This window comes from Alnus glutinosa, chromosome 9, assembly GCF_958979055.1.
Source record: "Alnus glutinosa chromosome 9, dhAlnGlut1.1, whole genome shotgun sequence".
Lineage (NCBI taxonomy): Eukaryota > Viridiplantae > Streptophyta > Magnoliopsida > Fagales > Betulaceae > Alnus > Alnus glutinosa.
Window position 1 is genome coordinate 11,038,950 of NC_084894.1, and position 23,356 is coordinate 11,062,305.

A 23,356-nucleotide genomic window follows, 5' to 3' on the forward strand; every position below is an offset into this window, starting at 1 on the left:
TGTGAAATTTGTATTTGTCAAAGTCAGGCATGCAAGGAATCGTGGTTTCTTGTGAGTTTCCCAAATGGGTGTGAGCTAAAATGAGGAACTTTATGTTAGTTTTTGTGCTATTTGATATTGGGTATGTGTGATTGGATTCACATTGGGTGCTGGCGGCTGCTTATGAGTTTGATATTGCAAAATATTTTGATGGGAAAAAGGATGAGTTTGTTTTGCTGCAAATTTCAATTAAGAAGAGAACAATGGTTTTTCATTTTTTTTTTTTTAATTAAATTTAAAATCTTATGCTTCCATTGGGTTTCTGTAGGAAGGGTGGTTCTGCTTTTCCTGAATTATGTGCTAAAATGAATTATTTCTTCCAAGTTTGTAAGTTTGGCAAGGATAAGCCGGATCCACCTTATGTGCATTCCTGCTGTACTTATGTGCAATGCTTTTCTTGGGTATTATATATATATATATATATTCTTCCCCTGAGGTGGTGGTGTTGAATTTTGCAGGACAGACAAAGAGTAATGGATATTCTGACACAAACCCCAACACAGAACTGCTGCCTCGAACAGCTGTGACACAACTGCTTGATCCAAATTAGTTAAGCCCTCATGCAAGTAGCCCACTCCCTCATGTAAAGTGGCTTTCAACATTTCATCATTAATTTTGTCAATGAAAGGTTCAATTTCTTCAGGGGTCTGTAATAAAAATGGCTTCTCCCCTCCTCCTTCCACAACAGAGCAAGTCATCAGATCCACAGCAGTGAGTTGGAAATGCTTCCTTGCCGGAACAAAAACAAGAGCAGGCTTCCCATTCTTAGTATGTTGAACAATTGCAGTGAATGTTGGTTTCTTCATAGCTTGCATCCTCACTTCAAAATTAGCTATATCCACTCCCAGAATGTGTATTTCCAATGGCACAGGACGTACACCAGGAGGAAAATTGAAAAGGCCATGGGAGGTAGGTAGCACCTATCCATTCCCCAAGATCCTTTGCATTTGCAAGTGAAGTTGACAGAGCCACAATACGAATCTTGTCCTCAACTTGACTTGCAATGTATCTCATCCTAGGTTAATGAATTACTGGATGAATTTATGGAGCTGTATTTGAGTTGTACGAATCTGTTATTGTGTTAGTCTAGTATATATACAGAACATGCAATGTAATTCAGAATCACTTCAATACAACAGAGAACTTTTCTCCCAAAGCATTTTGCATTAAATGACACGTACACAATCGATGGTAAGTATCAAGCATCACTAATGAGATAACTTTTGCCATTGCTGGATCTTGATCAATAAAGATTATATTTAGCTTCTTCCCCGACATTGCCTCAAAGAAAGTTTCAAACAACCATTGGAAGGACTGTATAGTTTCATCGTATATCTCTTGGTAAAATAGATATAGTGCACAACAATTTTCACCTTTGCTTGTATTTGGATCCACATTGCAGACATTTCACCCTATGCATAGCTTCTGTCTAGTCTACTCTTATAGTCTCACCCTTCAGTCAGTGAGGTTTCCACTTCTTTTTTATTTTCATAAGAAAAATAGGAAAACAGAGGATGTTACTTATGTATACAGGCTCTGTGCTAAAGTTTCTTCCCAAAAAATAATTAAGTATACAGTGAGTAAAAAATCCTGTAAAGTGGATGGAATACTTCCATTTAATGACATCCCAAAAAGTGGGATGATAAACTATCAATAGAAGCCTCTTGACAAAACTAAAAACCGATAACCCAATACTGAAATTTGTATAGCCCATTGAATCTTTGCATAAACTCAGATTCAGCTCATAATTTTTTTTCCTAACAAAAACAAATACGCCCCCCTTTCACAAACCAAACTAATTCTTTCACACAATACCATTTCAAAAAGAAATCTATTTCGGTTTCAAAAACAAAAACAAATTCCAAAATGATAGACCCAATACACAAGACATAAACTAACCTGCCATGGGAGTCTTGGAAGACCTCTGTAGCTGAAAACAGAGGGTCCATTTTAGCATGTATTCAGATTCTGCAGATTCAAAAAGAAGTTGATATATATCAGCCGGCCCTTAGAAAGCAGTGTTTCACTTAAGCTGGACAAACAATGCGAGGCACTCCAAAATATTATGCTTCCGATCATAATACTGCAGTCAAGCAACACTGTCGTTCCTCATTCCCGCGCTGTTTCCTGTTTCAAGCAACACTGTCGTTTCTCCTTCCTTAAACGGCGTAAGTAGAAAATGTCAGCCCTGTTTTATTTTTCAGTTTTGTTACATAAGTTAAACGACTGTGTTTTGGGAAATAGATTTGGGCCCTCCATTTTTCTACAGCAGATGTGCTGTAGTTTTAAACTACAGCACTGAAGCTGGATCCACCACCAAATTCTACTCAAAAAGTAAAGAAAAACAGTGAATAATATCATGCCAATGAACTTTTCTTTTTGAAATTATAAATGATAATAATCATTTCTACTATACAACTCAGATTCACAAGTAGTATGTATCACCTTTTCCCTTATACAAAAAGATTGAAGCTCATTAGTTTGGCCACTAGGAAGCAAACCACAAGCAAAAAAACCCAGGAAAAACTTGTTAACTTAGAAATTTAAATGGCTGGGGAATGATTTAGCATAACCACTCAAAAGATATAGGAATCTCCCGGCTCACATGGACATGGACCAACATAATATAATAGATGATGTTGAATGGCACTACTGAGGCATCTACCTTGATATTTTGAAAGTATACTCTGCCTAGAGAATGCACACCTCTAATAACGAACTCTGAAGCACTGGCTCATACCACGCGTACATCCCGATCCTCTGCTCGTCACAATCGGCATGACATGACGGATAGGTTTACACTGAGAGAGCGTAATGCCCCATTTCATTACCAACATATGAGTAATACTCGTTGTAATTGAGATTTGCCCAAAAACGGGAAAGACCAAACTCCCCATGTTTAGGAGACTTCAGATAGCAAAAACGCAATTCGGTCAGATTCTTGTCGAATGTCCGCTTAATGGAAAGCACCTGCAAACAGATGCAACTAAAAGGTTAACCAACCGTTTTCTGAACCACAGCTGCTATTTCAAAACACTGAAAACAGAAAACTAAAATCATTTCAGTGGTCTGAATGTGTTATGTTGTTCGTAACATATAATGAATCCAACTGCACAAAGATGCATTATATCATATTGGAAGTGATTGAGATGTGTTTAGGCTGGCATGCAGAAATAATGCACTAAACATAAAACTACAAAACAGTGTTTCTACAAACATATGTTACACTCTGCATTAATTGAAATGAGATTAGACACGTCATAAACACGACTTGAGACCCAGCAGGGTTTCCCTGTCAAGCAGAGAACTGGATGATGTGTCGTGTGAGAATGCACCACGAAAATGGATGAAATCCTGCCATCCACATGCATGGGAAATGTTTTCCCTTCATGTACATATCCTGCTAACATTTGCAAAGTACATTTCTTACTCATTGAGAGATAATCTCAAGCTGGACATTTAACAACCAAACAATCAGAGCATTTCCAATATGCTGACCTGTCAATGCCTTATCATCATCATCATCATCATCATCGATTTAGTAGTATTAGCGCTAGTACTAATAGTACCAATGCACTAGTCGTACTGCAAACTTCTTTAGCAGAAAATGGGCTACTTATACACTTTAAATACGTATATGGATGGGCATGGGGTGTGCTTTAGACTATCAAAGACCTCCTTTTATACACTTCAAAGCAATGACCCAAGAGTGTGTTACATAAAGAACATATACAGTCATGTAAGATGTAAAATATTAGATATTTTGAGGATTGCCCCATGCCTGAGTTCTTACAGCCATATTAGAGCACAACTAGCATGACTCATGTCAGAAAATACTTGTTAGAGAGAGAGAGAGAGAGAGAGAGAGAGAGCATCATATACAAGTTCACAAACATCTGTGCAGACTACAAGCTAATTAAAACAGAGTACAATTCAAGTCGGGTACACAACATCTTGGATAAAAGATGCGAGGATCACCTGGGATATATTGATTCTAGAAAATTTACCCCACACATCTCCTTGATCCATCCCAATATCCCATATTCTTCCAGTAAGACAAGAACGGAAGTCTAGTGCACATTGCAAAATGTTTTCAATTATACTCGCTACATTCCGTGCTTCATCAGAGAGGAAACATCTGCAAAGGGTATATATATACACTGTTATGTGATATTCAAGTTTAAGAAACTTCAATACATCCAACACCCAAAAAAAACCATGCAGTAGAAAATAAAATAAAAAAATAAAAAAAAACACCTTTCCCCATTGACATTCATATAGTAACAGGTTAAACAAAGCATAATTATAAAGCTGAAGCAAAAGACTTCAGCAAAGCAAGATCCACGGACTAGTCCCCTTCAGCAAATATATGAGAAAATCCAGATTTGAAGCACCCCATGCCCCATGCCCAGGATCTCAAGCCATGTTGTAGTTTTGAGAATACAACGAAAACAACCACCTCTAAGTAGCGGCCGGACTTATTCTCACCCCCACGAACCATCAAAACATTCACGTCCTCCTTGAAGTACTTGACAAGATCCCTCACAGAAGCATTCAAGGCCTCTTCGATGGTAGCCAATAGCCAAGCAGAAGCTTGGAAACCCAAGAATAAAAACCCGCAGAACCCCTTTCTCCTCTCCTCCAAACGCAAGTTTGCCGCTTCAGACTTAGCCGAAAAGGAGAAACGCTTAGCTTCCACGGAGAAGCTCCGCTCCATTCTAGCAAACCGAAGACTCAAACATCCATCGCCGGAGGAGAGTGCCACCCAAACTCAAAACCCACCAGCCGAAGACCCAAAAAATCAAGAAGAACTACTATCGGTGACAAGTGCAAGGGGGAGAGAAAAAATGAAGAACATAAGTTGTCGATTATATGAGATATCTAATGGTTAGCCAATACAAGCTAACCATTCAACTCAGCAAAACCATATGATATCCATAACCAATTAGGTATTCCAATTCCGCCTTTAATATTTTTATTCAATCTTATTAACCTATAAAAATTAATTTTTATTCAAAACATATAAATATTAATGTAAAATAATATAAAAATTACCGAATACGAGATTCCGTCATTGACAGAAAGGATTCCACCACTCCGGCTACTATAGCCCGAATCCAAGATATAGGCCGGAATCCGAACAGTTTCGTCGGAATCTGGGATGACCGGATTCCGGCATACTGGCCGGAATCTACCAAAACCGCTGGAATCCGGCCGTTCTGGCCAGAAGGCCGAAATACGGTCACCGGAATTTGGGCTGACCGGATTCCAGCGAAGATGGCCGGATTCCGTCGCCGGATTTCGACGACAGTGACCGGATGCTGTCAAATTTCAGTACCGGCAAGATTTCGGTGATAGTCAACTGCTTGAAGTGAAGGTTGACTGTGTCGTATAATAGGGGTCGAATGCGTCTAGCGTCTTCGGAAAATGATTTACGCTTTTAAAAATCGTAAATCATTTTCCGAAATTTACTAAGCATTTTTGGTCAAACAGAAATCATTTTCCGGTTGACTATTATTTTCGCCCCTACCAAACACCGGAAAATGCCGAAATCATTTTCCAGAAATCATTTTACGTCGAAACAAACGGAACATAAGTAGAACCACCTAAGAGCTCCACATTAGCCGCAACAGAGGCATCCTTCGACCGAGCAATACCAAATAGAGCTAGAAAAGCAACCTTCAGAACCATATCCCCACACTATATATCATGCCAAAATATAATCCTAGTCCCATCCCCCCACCACAATTCTAGTAAAGCTTGAGAAAGAGTCCCAACCTTTTCTAATGCTCTTCCACAACCCTACCCCAAAGGCTTATGCAGGCTCAAGAGAGCACCACCCACCCCATAAGCTGCCATATTTTGAGTCCACCACAATTCTCCACCAAGCGTCTCTCTCAATCCCTAGTGCTACAACCATTTACCTAACAGAGCACGATTGAACACCAACAAATTTCTAATACCCAAACCTCCCTCAAAAATTGGAGCGCAAACCTTGGACCAACTCGTCAGGTGAAATTTGAACTCTTCACCTAGCCCACCCCATAAAAAGTCACGTTGTAGCTTCTCAATGAGATTAGCAACACTTGCCAGGAGAGGGAACAGGGACATGTAATATGTGGGTAATTTAGCGAGGGTGCTCTTGATAAGGGTGACCCTGCCACCTTTGAATAGGTACATCCTTTTCCAACTAGCCACCAATGGTCTCTCTTTTTCAACGACACCATCCCAAATATGCTTCGCCTTATAGGAAGCCCCGAACGGAAGGCCAAGATACTTAACCGGCAGGGTGGACACCCCACACCTTAGAATTCCAGCCAATCTTCCTACTAGGTCAATGTTCCCCACAGCAATTAATTCAAACTTAGCCAAGGTAACCTTCAATCCCGAGGCAGCTTCAAACAACAAGAAAAGACTCCGCAAATAACTCAACTGAGCGGGACAAGCGCTACACAATATCAAAGTATCGTTGGCAAACAGAAGATGAGAGGCAGTAGCGTTGCCAACTGTTAAACCTTCTAATAGTCCCCCATTAACCACAGCAGAAATCATTCGACTCAAAGCCTCATTCACAAAAACAAACAACAAAGGAGAGAGTGGATCCTTGTCTGAAAACACGGGGGCTACTAAAAAAACCATTAGGAGAGCCATTAACCAAGATCGAAAACCGCACTGGGGAGATACAATGATCTATACAAGAGCACCATATACCCCAAAACCGCACCTCTTCAACATATACAACAAGAAATCCCAATTTACATGATCATAAGCTTTTTCCAAATCCATTTTGCAAATAACACCTGGCTCCCCCGATTTTAGCCAACTATCAAGGCATTCATTGGCAATGAGAATCGGATCTAGAATTTGTCTCCCCTTGATGAAGGCACTTTGCGACTTGGATATGACCTTCTCCATAATCGTCTTTAATCTATTTGCTAAAACCTTAGAATTAATTTTGTAGATATCTCCCATAAGACTGATCGGACAAAAACCATTAAGATCTAAAGCACCTAGAACCTTTGGAATAAGTGCAATAAACGAAGCATTGAGACTCTCCTCAAACAAACCTCCAGCATTAAATTCCCTAAAAACCTTCATGTCCACCTTTAACACATCCCAACACGCTTGGAAAAAGGTCATAGAGAAGCCATCAGGACCCGACGCCTTATTGCCATTCATAGCTGAGACTACCTTCCTAACCTCATCTTCTTCAAAGACTCTCCAACCAAAAAGTCTCGAACTCCAGAATGGAATCAAAGGAAAGACCATCCACCATTATCCTCCACCTACACTGTTCAGTAAAGAGCTTTTGATAGAACTTGACAATGTGCACATTGATCTCTACCTGATTGGAAGAAGAACTACCATCAATAAATAAGGAATCAATGGAATTGTACCTTCTGTTTGAGTTGGCTGTAGAGTGAAAAAAATTTGTTCATTTATCACCTTCCTTTAACCACAAAACCCTAGATTTTTGCCTCTAGCTCACCTCCTCCATAAGAATACATCTCTCTAACTCTTTGATAACCTCTACCTTCTTCAATGGCTCTTCCCCACCCAAGGCCCTTCCCTTTTCCAAGGCATCAAAAGCCCGAAGATCTTCCACAAGAATCCTCTTGTTCCTTTCAACATTGCCAAACACCTCCTTATTCCATTTTTTCAAATCCAATTTCAAAGCTTTGAGCTTGCGAGGAAAGACAAAACTATGAACAAATAGGAATCTCACCACTGCTTCACCAAGCCTACAAAACCGTCCACCTTTAGCCACATGTTCTCGAATTTGAAAGGCTTGCTCCCCCTAGAAACATCACCACAATCAAGAAGGGTTGGAAAGTGATCCGAGCATAGGCGCAAAAAGCCTCTTCTGAGAAACACCCAGGAGCCAAGCTTCCCAAGGTGGGGAGACCAGAAAACGATCAATTCTAGACCACTTGGGAGGATCACGAGATAACGACCAAATGAAGGATCCACCCACAAGAGGCAAGTCCTACAAGCCCTGATAAAAAATTAAATCAAAGAACTCCGTCATAGTAGAACATAGACGAACATCACTTGATCTTTCACTAGGAAAACGAGTGACATTAAAGTCCCTCCCTATGCACTACGACATGTTCCACCAACTGAGGACGCCAGCCAACTCGTCCCAAAGAAGTCTTCTATCGCTATGAGAGTTTGGACCATACACAAAGATGAACCAACAATATTTGTTCAACAGTATTTGTCTTTATTGTTATAATTATTTATATCCTTCAAAAAGGTAACCAAAGGGTTATTTTACCGGAGTGTTCCTAATATTCAGTTGCTAAAAGATGAACCAACAGTATTTGTTCTACTTAACTCTTGGTGTTCCTGATTTATGCAGACCTCCTGTCATAGTCTTTGTTAAAGTATTTATCCTTATCTTTTATCTAGTTGAGTTTATCTTTATCTAAGTTTGGTGATTGTTCAATTTGTGTAGGTTTGTTGTATTTATTGTTATCTTGAATTGTATTTCTTCTATAAATTATAAACGTTAGTGTAGGAGAAAATAAGAAAAAACCTACTTAAGTATCAAAGCCGAAGTCCTAAGTTCGAACTTTACTCTACAATTTATCCCCCATTTCAATTACAATAGTCCACATGTTGTTTGGTCTCACACATAGAAGGGAGTGTCAAAGTATTAATTAAATGATTAAATTCATCATTTCTTATTAACTTAAGCTTCTAGAATAAGTGATGATTTGACAGCCTTAACATGTGCCTCGGCAAAAAGTACCAATTTACTAACACAACCATGCATCTTGTCTAAATAAAAAGAGAACTATGATGGGGTATCTTTCCATCAAATGTTGAGGTTGTTCCTTCAAGGAAAGGTGGAAACAAATGGAAGAAATCTTTAATGATGATCCCTTCCTCATTTTGTTCTCATGATTCTAACTGTTGATGCTATGGGTTCTCTAACTCGAACTACTACACATGTTGATAAAGAGAAACCCCTAAAGACAAGCAGCAACCATCATAATTGAATCCCAAACCCATTTGTCTTATTAAAGCTACAACCCAAGTTTTCGCCCTCATCCGCAGTCAGTGTTCCTATAAAATGGTCAACATTTTTCTTTATAGATAGATCATTGTTGCTGGTTTAAAAATCATAAGAGGCTAAACAGTTTCTTGACTTTCAAATCATTAGGGCAATGGAGGATAGAAGGTCCACAGCAAGAGTGATTTTTATAAGATTTTATTGAGAAATATAAAGCTTTAGTTCAATGCCTATTTCAAAATGAATTTCACAAGGGTTCTTACTCCAACAACAATTTGTAGTATGGAATTTAACAAGAAAAAAATGTAAGTAAAGTTTACATTGATTTAGAAGCGCTTGTCTTGTCTTCCAGGCGCCAAGGAGCATTGATTATAACCCCAAGAGGAATGTTGTAACCCAAGTACTAACCTCAAGCATTGTTCCAATATTGTATGGGCTCAAGCTTGGATGTTTAGACTTAGAGTTGGGCATATTGCACCTCATTCCTAAGGCATACTAGAGGAAGTATAGCAGCACCCGTTGTGTATTTTGGTGACACATGAATTAGGCTGACAAATCAAAAGACTAGCTTCTCAACTTTGTTCTCATGTGTCCAACATATAAACCAAAGACTCCAAGCTGTTGTAAGGTTTGCATGGAAAGAAAATAGTGAAAAAGGAGGCTACGTTCATATATTGCCTCATTCATCTCATAATCTGCGTTCATACATTGCCTCATTCTTTTCTCCAATGGGACCTCAAGGGGCATCCGGATAATGTGGGATACAAGGGTGGTGGAGAAGGTCGATGAGTGTGTGGGGGAGTACACCCTCGCAGTCTCGTTCAAGAACATTGCGGATAATTTCGCCAGGGCCTTTGTAGGTGTTTACGACCCGAATTCTGGATGTGATCGAAGACTGCTTTGGGATGAATTGGCTGGCATTTGTAGTTGGTGGAACTTGCCGTGGTGCATACGGGGGGGACTTCAATGTAACGCGTTTTCCCAGTGAGATTTGGCAAGGCTTGTCTTTGTTCTGCTATGACGGATTTCTGACTTTATTATTGATTAGGGCCCCATGGATCTCCCTCTTGCTGGTGGCTCTTTTACTTGGTCGATTTCTCATGATCCTCCCGTGTGGTCTAGGATTGATCGTTTTCTTGTTTCCCATGACTGGGAAGTCCGATTTCCCTTGGTTTCTCAAAAGAGGCTTTCCCACCTTTATTCGAACCACTTCCCAATTCTCCTTGATTGTGGTGGTGTTCCAAGAGGGAGCAGGCCTTTCAAATTTGAAAACATGTGGCTTAAAGTAAAAGGTTTCGTGGGTCTAGTGAAACAATGGTGGGATTCTTATTCGTTCCAAGGTTCGCCTAGTTTTGTTTTAGCTCGTAAGCTTAAGGCTTTGAAACTAGATTTGAAGAAATGGAATGAAGAGGTGTTTGGAAACGTAGAGAGAAACAAGAGGAAGCTTATTGAAGATCTTCAGGCCTTCGATGTTATTGAAGAAAGTAGGGCCTTAGGGGAGGAGGAGCTTTTGAGAAAGGTTGAGGTTGTCAGAGATTTAGAGAAGTGTTCTCTTATAGAGGAGGTGAGTTGGAGGCAGAACTCTAGGGTGTTGTGGTTAAATGAAGGTGATTAGTGCACTAAAATTTTTCATTCCATAGCCAACTCAAATATTTTTTTTTTTGATAAGTAAATAGCCAACTCAAATATAAGGTACAATTATTTGGACTCCTTGATTGGCAACACTCAATCCTCTTATCAGAAAGAAAACGGCGTGCACATTGTCAAGTTTTACCAAAAGCTTTTTACCAAGCAGTGTAGGTGGAGGCCTTTGGTGGATGGTATCTCCTTTGATTCTATTTTGGAGTCTGAGGCCTGTTGGTTGGAGAGAGCTTTTGAGGAGGAGGAGGTTAGGAAGGTAGAGCCAGCTATGGTTAGAAATAAGGCGCCGGGTCCTGATGGCATTTCTATGGCCTTCTTCCAAGCGTGTTGGGATGTTTTGAGGGGGGACATTATGGAGGTGCTTAGGGATTTTCATGATTGTGGTTTTTTTGAAAAGAGCCTCAATGCTTCGTTCATTTCGCTTATTCCGAAATTCCAGGTGCTATTGCTCTCAAAGATTTTCGGCCTATTAGTCTTGTGGGTGGAATTTACAAAATATTGCTACAGTCTTAGCAAATAGATTGAAGATGGTTTTGGAGAAGGCCATTTCCAAATCTAAAAGCGACTTTGTCAAAGGGAGGCAAATTCTTGATCCGATCCTTATTGCAAATGAATGTCTTGATAGTAGATTAAGATCTGGGGAGCTTGGCATCATTTGTAAAATGGATCTGGAAAAAGCTTATGAACACATAAATTAGGAGTTTATTTTGTATGTGATGAGGAGGTGTGGTTTTGGGGGAAAATGGTGCTCTTGGATAGCTCATTGTATCTCCTCTATGAGATTCTCAGTGTTGGTAAATGGTTTTCCTAATGGATTTTTTAGTAGCTCTCGTGAGTTGAGGCAAAGGGATCCTCTCTCACCCTTGTTGTTTGTTTTTGTGATGGAGGCTTTGAGTCAACTGATTTCTGCTACAGTCAGTGCTGCTTGAAGGCTTCAAAGTTGGCAATGCTACTTTCTCTCATTTGCTGCTTGCCGATGATACATTGATTTTTTGTAATGCTCGTCCTTCCCAGTTGCGCTATCTTCGAAGTCTCTCTTCTGTTTGAAGCTACGGCTTGAAGGTTTAATTTGGCTAAGTCTAATTTAATTTCTATGAGCGATGTAGATCAAGTGAAAAGTTTAGCCGATATCTTAGGGTGTGGGGTTGTCATTTTGCCGGTGAAGTATCTAGGTCTTTCGTTGGGGGCTTCCTATAAATCTATTCATATTTGGGATGGTGTTATCAAGAAGATTGAACGTCGGTTGGCTAGCTGGAAAATGTTATACCTTTCCAAGGGAGGTAGAGTCACCCTTATCAAGAGTACCCTTGCATACTTACCCACATATTTTTTGTATCTATTTCCTCTCCCAGCAAGTGTAGGTGCTCGCATTGAGAAGCTACAACGAGACTTTTTATGGGGAGGGATTGGTGATGAGTTCTAATGTCACTTGGTGAGTTGGTCTAAGGTTTGTACCCCAATTTCAGAGGGCGGGTTGGGTATAAGAAATTTGATGATGTTCAACCGGGCTCTGTTAGGTAAATGATTATGGCGTTATGGGATTGAAAGAGAAGCTTGGTGGAGAATTGCGGTGGACTCCAAGTTTGGCAGTTTATGGGGAGGTTGGTGCTCCTTTGAGCTTGCAGGTGCCTTTGGGGTGGGGTTGTGGAAGAACATCAGGAAAGGGTGCGAAACATTCTTAGGCTTTTCTAGATTTGAGGTGGAGGATGGGGCAAGGACCAAATTTTGGCATGATCTGTGGTGTATGAATATAGTTCTTAAGGAAGTTTTTCCTGTTTTATTTGGTATTTCTCGTGCGAAGGATGCTTCTGTTGCAGATAATTTGGAGCTGTTGGGTGGTTCTAATCAGTGGAGCGTGAGCTTTTCTAGAGAGGTGTGTGACTGGGAAATTGATGTCTTTGCTTATTTTTTCCAGGTGTTGCACTCAGTTAGTGTAAGAGGAGGTAGTAAAGATAGGTTGTGGTGGGTCTCCTCCAAAAAAGGATTGTTCAAGGTCGATTCTTTCTTTAGCTCTCTGGCTTGCTCTGTAGTGAGTCACTTTCCTTAGAAGAGTGTGTGGCGGACTGAGGCTCCTATGAGGGCGGCTTTTTTTGCGTGGTTGGTGGCTCTAGGTAAGATCCTTACTTTGGACAACCTCAGGAAGAGGCATGTTATTTTGGTGGATAGATGATGCATGTGCAAGCGAAATGGGGAATAAGTGGATCACCTTCTTCTTCATTGCGATATGGCTTACGCTCTATGGAGTGCTCTCTTTACTCGTTTTGGTTTGTCTTGGGTTATGCCTAGGAAAGTCTTTGACTTGTTTGCATGTTGGTGGGCATCTGGAATGCCGATGAGTGTTAAGATTTGGAAGATGGTGCCGACATGCCTTCTTTGGTGTGTTTGGAAAGAAATAACTAATAAGTGTTTCGAGGATTTAGAGAGGTCCTTGGAGTATATTTTAGGTTCGTCTTTTCATACTTTGTATCTTTGGACAGTGGCTTTTGTGTCCCCTTTGTCGGTTAGTTTTGGCGATATTCTTGTTCGTTTTTCGCTTTCTAGTTAGGTGCTTTCTCTTGTATACTTCCGGTGTACTTAGGGGCGCCTTACGCTTTTAATAAAATTAGTTTATTACTTACCAAAAAAACATACTCTTCTAACACAAGCTAATATAGCAGCTAGCATGAGCGCTTTTAACAACTTGACAATAAGAAAGCTATGTTGCCATATGAAGTGGAATGGCTGAGGCGTATATATTTATTGGTCTGATCGTAATTGAATGAGTCTATAGGAGCTGACCAAATTCATGTGCTTGATAAATGTTAATTCCTCAAAGACTTTCACCAGTTTACAATATGTAATACATAAATCGACTTGGCGCCCATCCTCTCAGTTGTCTCTGCTCTTGCAATGATGCCGAGCATAAGAAGCAAAACATAAAAACATTTCCAACTTTCTTATGTATGTAAAAAGTCACTGTATTTTTACTCTAATAATTATCTCTGCCGATGACTTATTTGGGTTTGCTGTTTGAAGTGTCTTTTAAAGCACTTCTATTTGGAATGGAGTCATCAAGAAGGTGGAACGTCAGTTAGCTGATTGGAAGAAATTATATTTGTCTAAGGGTGGTCGGTTGACTCTAATTAAAAGTACTCCCTCCAACATTCCTATGTATTATTTGTCGTTGTTCCCCATTCCTGTAAGCGTGGCTCTAAGACTTGAGAGACTACAACGGGATTTCTTATGGAGTAGCATTGGCGATGAGGTAAAATTTCATTTAGTAAACTGGTACATAATTTGTACTCCAATTAAGGAAGGTGGTTTGGGAGTTCGAAACTTGATTCAATTTAGTCGAGCTTTATTGGGGAAGTGGATGTGAAGGTTTGCTTTGGAGCGGGAGGCATTATGGAGATCGGTGATTGAAGTTAAGTATGGGAGTTTGAGGGGTGGATAGTGTTCATCAGAGGTTGTGGGGGGTCTTATGGTGTGAGTGTCTAGAAATATATTCATAGGGGGTGGGATAACTTTTATAAGTTTGTGCGCTTGGAGGTGGGGTATGGGTATAATACACGGTTTTGGCATGATCTTTGGTGTGGAGATGGTCCGCTAAAGCATTGTTATCCAATTTTATTCAGTATTGCTCGATTTAAAGATGCCTGGGTGGTAGATAATTTGTATATGCTAGATGGAGTTGCACATTGGAATGTTGTCTTTACGCGCCTTGCACAGAATTAAGAGGTGGAGATGATCCTTTCTTTAAATGAACGGTTGTATTCTCATCGAATTCGGCATGGAGAGGTTGACAGGTTAGTTTGGAGTCTCTCTTAGAGCGAGCATTTTGAAGTGAAGTCATTCTATGAAGCCTTAGCTAGTCGAGAGGTTTCCTCATTTCCTTGGAAGAGTATTGGGCATGTTAAGGCTCCGTCGCAAGTGTCCTTTTTTGTGTGAACAGCAACCTTAGGAAAGATCTTGACACATGAAAATCTGCGTAGGCATAATATAGTGGAGGTTGAGTGGTGTTGTATGTGCAAGAAGAGTAGAGGAATCCATTGACCACCTCTTACTTCACTGTGATATTGCACAGAATATATGAAGCTTTTTTTATATTTTATTTGGAATGGAGTGGGTTATGCCGCGACGGGTGCTAGATTTGTTAAGTAGTTGGGACAATTCGTTGGGTCATGGTCAAGCTAAACAAATTTGGAAGCAGGTTCCTTTATGTGTCATGTGGGGTCTTTGGCGTGAGAGGAATGCTTGGCACTTTGAAGATGTAGAAATGTTGGTGTTGGAGTTGTGTCGAAACGTGCTTAATGCTTTATTTATATGGGTCTTGGCTCATCATAGCCCGAGTCGTATTGTGTTTGTAGAGTTTTAATTTCTTGCTCTTCTGTTTCCTCATTTTATGGGCACTTTTGTATACTTCCTGTGTGTTAAAGCACACAGACTCTTATCCAAGTATTGAAGGACTCTTATCTTCAACCGAAGATAAAAGCACTATCTCTTTATCAAAGAATAAAGAGCTAACTCAGTTTTGAATTGTAACAGAATAGGTTTTAGATCAAACCTATCTCTACTCATTTACATCTCATACTTAGAGTATATCTCAATCTCTGTAGCTCTCATAGGTAGAAGTACTACCTATAACAAACTCTTGTAAATCCTAGATCATAAATACAAGTGCAAGCAACCTAGATTCATACGGTTGAAACAGTATTCAAGTGAAGTAAAGTAATTTTATGGTATCAGAGCTACAAAAAGACTAAACGTCTGCTTTTTTCTCTCTTCTCAATGGTTGAGTCTAATATCACCACTGATTTGAGTTCTACTATGCAATCCCCCATTTTCACTATCCCACATATGAATCACTCTCCTTCCATCAAACTGGCGAAGGACAACTACATGGCCTGTTCCAGCTTCTTGCATATCTTCGAGGGCAAGATGTGTATGGGTTCATTGATGGCATGATTCTCCTCCTGCCCAACTGATCGTCAACTCTATCACCACTCCTGGAGCTCCTGCCATGATTGCCAATCCTAACTACCTCTCATGGTATCAACGAGTTCAACTTATCATCAGTGTTCTTGTTTCTACGCTTTCAAACTCCTATGTCTCTAATGTTATGGGTTGTAACACCTCTCAGGCATTATGGGAATCACTGGAAAAGATGTTCGCTTCCCAAGCTCATGCATGTATCATGCAAGTTCACTTTCAACTTGCTACCTTGAAGAAAGGTAACTCCTCTATTACTGATTATTTTCATAAAATGAAAACTCTCAATGACACCCTTGCTGCATGTGGACAACCTCTCAATGATTTTGAGGCCGTCTCTTTCTTGCTGGCTGGACTTGGATCAGAGTTTGATCCTCTGGTCACCTTAGTAACTACTCAGGTAGATCCTATTTCCCGTGATGATATCTATGGGCTTTTACTCGCCCATGAGATGCGCCTTGAGCAACAAATGGCTACCACAGACCTCTCGAATGCCTCTGCTCACATCATTTCCCGAAATTCTGACAATTCTGGCCAGCGTGATCGAAGCTTCAATGCTGCTCGTGGACGTGGATTCCCAAATGGCCATGGCTACCGTGACTCCTTTTATGGCGGACGTGGTCTCTCATCTGGTAGACGCGGTTGTGGCCAACACTTCCATTCTCATGCTTCAGGATCCTCCCGTCTCATCTGTCAGATCTACAACAAGCCGAGACACAATGCCATCTCCTATTATCAACGTTTTGATCAATCCCCATTGCAGGCTTTCTACTCCTCTCCTGGTTTACCTACCGATGACAGTTGGTACCTCGATTCAGGGGCTACTCACGACCTCGCAAGTGATTTGCACAACCTCAACTTGACTTTGATGCATACACGGTTTATGACCAGATTCTTGTGGGAAATGGCACAGATTTGTCTATTAATCAATTACTCCATGTTCCATCTATTTGTAAAAATCTGCTATCTGTCCGTCAGTTTGCTCATGATAACTCTGTTTACTTTTGAGTTTCACTCCACTTTCTTTGTGATTAAGGACTGCCGCACCAAGTCAATCCTCCACCAGGGTCCTCTTAAGAATGGCCTCTATCAGCCGTTGCCTTCCTCCACCTCTTCTCCCTCTCGGGACTCTCTTGTTGGCGAAAGGACTTCCGCTAATCATTGGCATAAACTCTTGGGGCATCCTGCTCTTCACACTGTTAAGCATGTGATTTCCAAGTTTTCTCTTCCTGTCTTCTCAAATAAGCCGGTTGTTTCTTGTGCTTCCTGCCAGCAAGCTAAAGCTCACCAGCTCCCCTTCCCAGCATCCACCTATGTTTTTAATCGTCCTTTAGAATTACTTTTTTTTCGATGTATGGGGTCCTTCCCTTGTTTCATCTAATGGAAATAAGTACTATGTTTCTTTTATTGATGCTTTTAGTAGATTTACTTGGTTGTTTCCAATCCAATGCAAATTTGATGTTTTATCAGAGTCTTTCATAAATTTCACACTATGGTTGAACGTCTCTTCAACACTAAAATCAAACAGATCCAAACTAATTGGGGTGGGGAATTTCGCTCTCTAAACACTTTCTTTCACAAACTTGGAATTGTTCATCGGGTCTCATGTCCTCATACACATCAGCAACAAGGTTGCGTCGAGCGCAAACATCGTCACATCATTGACACCTCTCTTGCTCTTCTTGCTAAAAGCAATGTTCCCAAAACCTGTTGGGATGAAGCATGTCAAACTTCATGTTATTTAATTAATCATCTCCCTACACCCGTCTTACAAAACAATTCTCCTTTTCAGAAACTATTCCGTCGCAGCCCCAATTACAAGTTTTTACGGATTTTTGGTTGTGCATGCTTTCCCAATCTTTGTTCGAATAATCAAACATAAATTTGATTTTCGTTCAAAAGAATGTGTTCCCAGGTTACAGCAATAATCATAAAGGTTACAAATGCTATCATATTCCAACTGGCAGAATGTTTATCTCTTTTTATGTCGTTTTTCATGAATCTACATTCCCTTTTACTTCAAATTCCTCTGTCTCCATACCACCTTTCCAGTCCTCTTCTACCGGGTTACCATCCTCCTTGCAATTGCCTCAATATCCAGTTATTCCTTCCCCTGCAACACCAAATTCCAACACTACTGCAGCTTCACCTAATTCTGTGTCAAACTTGTCATCAAATGAGTCCATCTCTGTATCCGGTTCTCCACATTCCCTGTCACCCAGTACCTGCCCTACTCCCACTTAGAATCACCAAATGGTTACCCGTGCACAAAATCAAATTGTGAAGCCTAGAGTATTTACGGATGGAAGAGTGAAATACCCTATCTCTCGTGCTCTACTAGTTGTAACAGATTCAGCTCTTGAGGAACCTACTTGTTACTCTAATGCTATCAAACTACTCGAGTGGAGACAGACCATGCAAGTAGAATTTCCCTACTTCATAACCAAAACATGGACCTTGGTTCCTCCACAAACTGCTACCAATTTTGTGGCATGCAAATGGGTGTTTAAAGTAAAACGAAAGGCGGATGGATATATTGAAAGGCATAAAGCTCAACTTGTAGCTAAAGGTTTCCATCAACAGGCTGGCCTAGACTATGGAGAGACCTTTAGCCCAGTTGTTAAACCTACCACCATTCGGACAGTATTGTCCATTGCTTACTCCCACGGTTGGAAAATGTGTCAAATTGATATTCAAAATGCATTTTTGCATGGCTTTCTAGATGAAGAGGTGTATATGTCACAGCCACCGGGTTTTTCTCATCCCTCTCTACCGAATCATGTATGCAAGCTACACAAGGCCTTATACGGCTTGAAGCAAGCACCTTGACCTGGGATTTGTTGGCTCTAAGGCAGATTCTTCTCTCTTTATTTTACAAACTACGTCACTTACCATGTTTATATTGGTGTACGTTGATGATATCATCATCACTGCCTCTGTTCCAGCAGCTATTAATGACCTCTTGCAGCAACTCCATACGTCTTTTGCAGTAAAGGATCTTGGCAAGCTGAATTTTTTCCTTGGTGTGGAAGTAACTCCACTGAAATCTAGTCTTCTACTCTCCCAACGCCGCTACATTCTGAATTTGCTCAAGCGCACTAACATGCTTGAAGCTAAGCCCATTTCTTCCCCAATGTCATCCTCCAATTCCTTATCGGCTTTTGCCGGAGACCCAATGGAAGATCCTTTGATCTATCGTAGCACGGTGGGCTCCTTACAATATTTATCTCTCACACGACCAGACTTGGCTTTTGCAGTAAATCGAGTGTGTCAATTCATGCACAAACCTTCTAAACTCCATTGGCAAGCAGTCAAAATATTACTCCGCTACCTAAAGCACACACTTACTCATGGACTCCTACTTACTCGATCACATGCCTCCACACTTGAAGCCTTCTCGGATGCAAATTGGGTGGGGTGTCCTGATGATCGAAAATCTTCTAGCGGGTGTTGTGTATTTCTGGGATCCAACTTAATTTCTTGGAGTTCTAAGAAACATCCTACAGTGTTCATGGCAAGTACAGAGGCTGAGTATAAATCTGTTGGGAATACCACTGCTGAGCTGCTATGGATCCAGTCTCTCCTCTGTGATCTTGGTTTACAGCTTACTTCTCCCCCAAAGTTGTGGTGTGACAACATTGGAGCAACATATTTAGCAATAAATCTAGTGTTCCATGCTAGAACCAAACATGTGGAAATCGATTTCCACTTCGTTTGTGACCATGTTGCTGCTAAGACTCTACAAATTTTGTTCATTCTAAGCAAGGACCAAATAGCAAATGTTCTCACCAAACCTATTGTCTCTAATCGGTTTCAATGGTTTTGCTCCAAGCTCAACATGCATCCTTCCCCGTTGATCTTGAGGGGAGATGTTAAAGCACACAGACTCTTGGATAAGAGTCCAAGTATTGAAGGACTCTTATCTTCAACCGAAGATAAGAGCACTATCTCTTTATCAAAGAATAAAGAGATAACTCAGTTTTGAATTGTAACAGAATAGGTTTAGATCAAACCTATCTCTACATATGTACATCTCATACTTAGAGCATATCTCTATCTCTGTAACTCTCATAGGTAGAAGTACTACCTATAGCAAACTCTTGTAAATCCTAGATTATAAATACAAGTGCGAGCAACCTAGATTCATACAATTGAAACATTATTCAAGTGAAGTAAAGCTCTTTTACTGTGTACTAGGGTTGCGCCCCTCTGCGTTTTTTAATAATATGACATTATTTATCTTTTGCACTACCAAAAAAAAAAAAAAAATGATCAATAATATGACCTGATGATTAACTAGAAATCCTGCATCCTAGTCCCTGAATAGGTCAATGTTTACCTCACATCTAATAAACATGGTGTATAAGTATAGATATCAATCTTTTTCTCCAGGGAGGTGGAGGGCAATGTAAGATCCAGGATGGTTTCATTAACAACCATTTTTGCAACTCTATGTTGCAATCAATGTTCATGTAATAGATATCTCAAAGCTTAAATGACAACAAAATCTGAACTTACATGTGTAATGAATCCATTAGATAAGCCATATGCACTGACTCAAGATCCAACATATCTTTGACCTACATAAACCACAAGCATTTTCAAGAACAGAACATTAAAAAAAAAAATAAAGAGTAAATACACGGATATGTACTTAACTAAATTTGAAAAGAAAAGGCGTATCATAAAAAGATGATCATTAGGAAAAAAAAATGCTTGCAAGCTACTCTATCCTGTGACGAAGAGAAGAACTGGAAACTAATGGAAAAAGGATTGAGCACACCCCTCTTCCATATCAGTACAAATAGAATAGCCTATTTAAACAAAATGGTGAAGAGGCCTCTCTATGATCAACTATCATAGAAACGAATACAAAAATGAGAAGATATTTTAATCCTACCAACTTGATCTTTATACAGAGTCGTAAAGGGGCCCCTCTATGTTTGATGATCATAGAAATCAATAGAAAAAATTAAGAGATATGCAAGTGTCATTGTAGTCTCATATATCCAGCTATTGAAAATTCTGATTTACTCGCAAAGAAACGAAGAAATAGATTCATCATTCAATTCCAATCAATCCAAGAACGAGAAGAGCCAATGCCTGCTTCCAGTAGTTCGATTGAAATACCAGTAAATTGTATTTTTCATTAAGCTAGTATCCTTGCTTATTTTGAGGATTCTCAATACTTTCTTTTTTTATTATAAGTAAATCAATATCAGTAAATAAACGCAAAGGGACGTAACCCTAGTACACAGTAAGTATACAAGAGAAACCCCTAATCTGAAGAAAAAAAATGAAAAAAAGTTCAAAAGGTCAACAAAACTAGAAACAAGCAAACTATGATGTGCTAATATCCAGGTAAAGAAAGTGTTGAACATGATCTTCCGCAACTCTAACACCCATAACTCTATATCTTCAAAGTTCCGAGTATTCCGCTCTCTCCAAAGACACCACATTAAACACAATGGCGCCAACCTCCATACTTCCATAACTTGACCACACCCTACCTAACATCCCCAATTCACCAACAAATTGATCACCCGTCTAGGCATAACCCAATCAACACCAAACAAATTAAGAATAGAACTCTATAACTCTCTTGCTACTTCACAATGAATCAGTAAATGATCAATGGACTCCCCACTCTTCCTGCACAAGTAACACCACTCAACCACTACAACATTCCTCTTTTTCAAATTATCCAGCATGAATATTTTCCTTACAACCGCTGTCCACACAAAACACTTCATCCGTGAGGGAGCCTTGACTCTCCTAATACTCTTCCAAGGAAAAAAGGATCCATTAGGACTAGTTAACACTTAAAAACTTCACTTCAAACTTACTCCTTTTGGAAGGACTTCATCCTATCCTATCCACATCTCCTTGTCTTACTCTGAAAGAATACAACCTCTCAAAGAAAGATAAGAGCACCTCCACCTCCCAAACCTAAACCGGTCTAATAAAAATTACATTCCAGTGAAGATTCCCTTCTCGAAACTGCAAGTTATCCGCCACCCATGCATCATAAATACAAAAGAAAGAATTCAGGAATTACTAAATATGGGACAATGGAGGTGCATTCAATCCTCAAAAAAGAGGAATTAATTGAGTATCGAGGAGTCAAAGTTAAGGTAAAGTATTCTTTCCGCGCAACAAATTCGTTCTTTGTCGCTATTTAATCTGGTTCTTTTAATGGATCTGGCCAGTCTTGACCAAAGATCATAGAAAAACATTTAAGCCCGAATGTCATGATTCAACCCAAATATCCAAAGCCCAAACATTATGACTTCAACTCGAATATGCACATGTCATGACTTAAGCCCAGTGACTGCAAATAAACTACAAATAAAGTGCCCACGGGCAAAAAGCCCAAAAGGTGGAGTTACTAGAGGGTGCACCATAGGTAAAATGGTGCTCGCTCTACCAAATAAAGAAGAAGCGGATAATATCAGCTTGTCTTTGGACAACTCTTGGAATGAACAGAAAAAAAAGGTGGATCAGAAAACATTGAAGAAGACAACAGAGATTGAACCAAAGTGATACCAACCAGGCATGGCTTTGGTGGTAAAAATTCTGGTTCGGTCGAAACACTCTAAGACAGCATTGATTCCACTGGAACTCTGGAAAGAAACCAACGGTTCCAGCTCCCAGTGTTGCTGTTATGGACCTCCGTAACAAAAGATGAACAATGATAAATTGGATAGATTTGGGTAGGATTATTCGAGGTATCCTGGGCCTCCTAATGTTAAGATTATTCGAGGAACCCTAAAAAACTCCCAAGCAACTACAAGAGTTGTCTAATAATTTTCTTCTTATTATTTCATTCTTCAATACCCCTATTTATAGGGTTACAAAGCTGAAAATACAAAAAACAATAAATAAATATTACATAAATATTACGGATTCTTGCTTTATGAGCAAGAATCCAAATCCCTTAATATCTTTTATTTAGTTAATGAGGCATACTATAAAATTCCATGAATGCCCTTCTCACATAACCCTAGGTACGTAACAGTTGCACCACAGTGGAGAAGCTTGGATTCAATGAAAAACACCAGATGACCAGCCCTTATAATCTGCCTTTGTAGCATCTGTATTCGTAGCTATTTAAGATAGTTCACAAAACAAGGCTTTCAATGCAGTCTCCCCACACCACATATCATACCAAGACTAAACTTGATTTTCCAATTTAAATCTAATAATTCAATAGAACTTAGCCCAAGGACCCCTAATGTTCTTCCATAAGCTTCCGCAAAACCTCACTCACCACACAATCCCATATTTTCTGTATGCCACCTGTCTTCAAAGATGATCACTTTCTTCCATTTAATGCTACAGAACCTAGCAAAACTTGGTTAAAAACCATAAGATTTATAATACCCAACTCCCAAAGTGAATAGCAGACAAACTGTATTCTTCCGATTAACAACGTGAAACTTGAACTCATAGCCCACACCTCCCTAAAGAAAATCCCTTTGCACTTTCTTAAGTCTATTAGCTGAACCAACAGGGATGGGAGAAAAGATAGAAAGTAAATTGAAAGACTAGAAAGGATACTCTTAATCAAAGTGACTCTTCACCCTTCATTCAAGTAGATCTTTCCCAACTCGCTAGCCTTTTCCCCGTCCTCTCAGTCACTCCGACCCATAGTATCCTTGATAAAAGAAGAACCAAGGGGCAAACCAA

At 39.9% G+C, this 23,356-nt stretch overlaps 1 protein-coding gene across 2 annotated transcripts in view; it reads right to left on the reverse strand.

The window, feature by feature from the left end:
* Positions 1–1,671: 1,671 nt before the first annotated feature.
* LOC133877572 (uncharacterized) overlaps positions 1,672–23,356 on the reverse strand; it is a 37,431-nt gene continuing 15,746 nt past the window's right edge. The window contains exons 12-15 of one of the 2 annotated variants that reach the window (XR_009901766.1): positions 20,186–20,247; positions 4,018–4,177; positions 2,705–3,009; positions 1,672–2,197 (exon numbers count right to left, since the gene is read on the reverse strand). Coding sequence is in view for 1 of the 2 variants with exons in the window: in XM_062315932.1 (XP_062171916.1) it covers positions 2,836–3,009; positions 4,018–4,177; positions 20,186–20,247 (396 nt within the window). In the remaining variant the exon portion in view is untranslated. Of the gene's footprint in view, positions 2,198–2,391; positions 3,010–4,017; positions 4,178–20,185; positions 20,248–23,356 lie in introns of those variants that run through there. The other variant, XM_062315932.1, reaches the window with a different exon arrangement.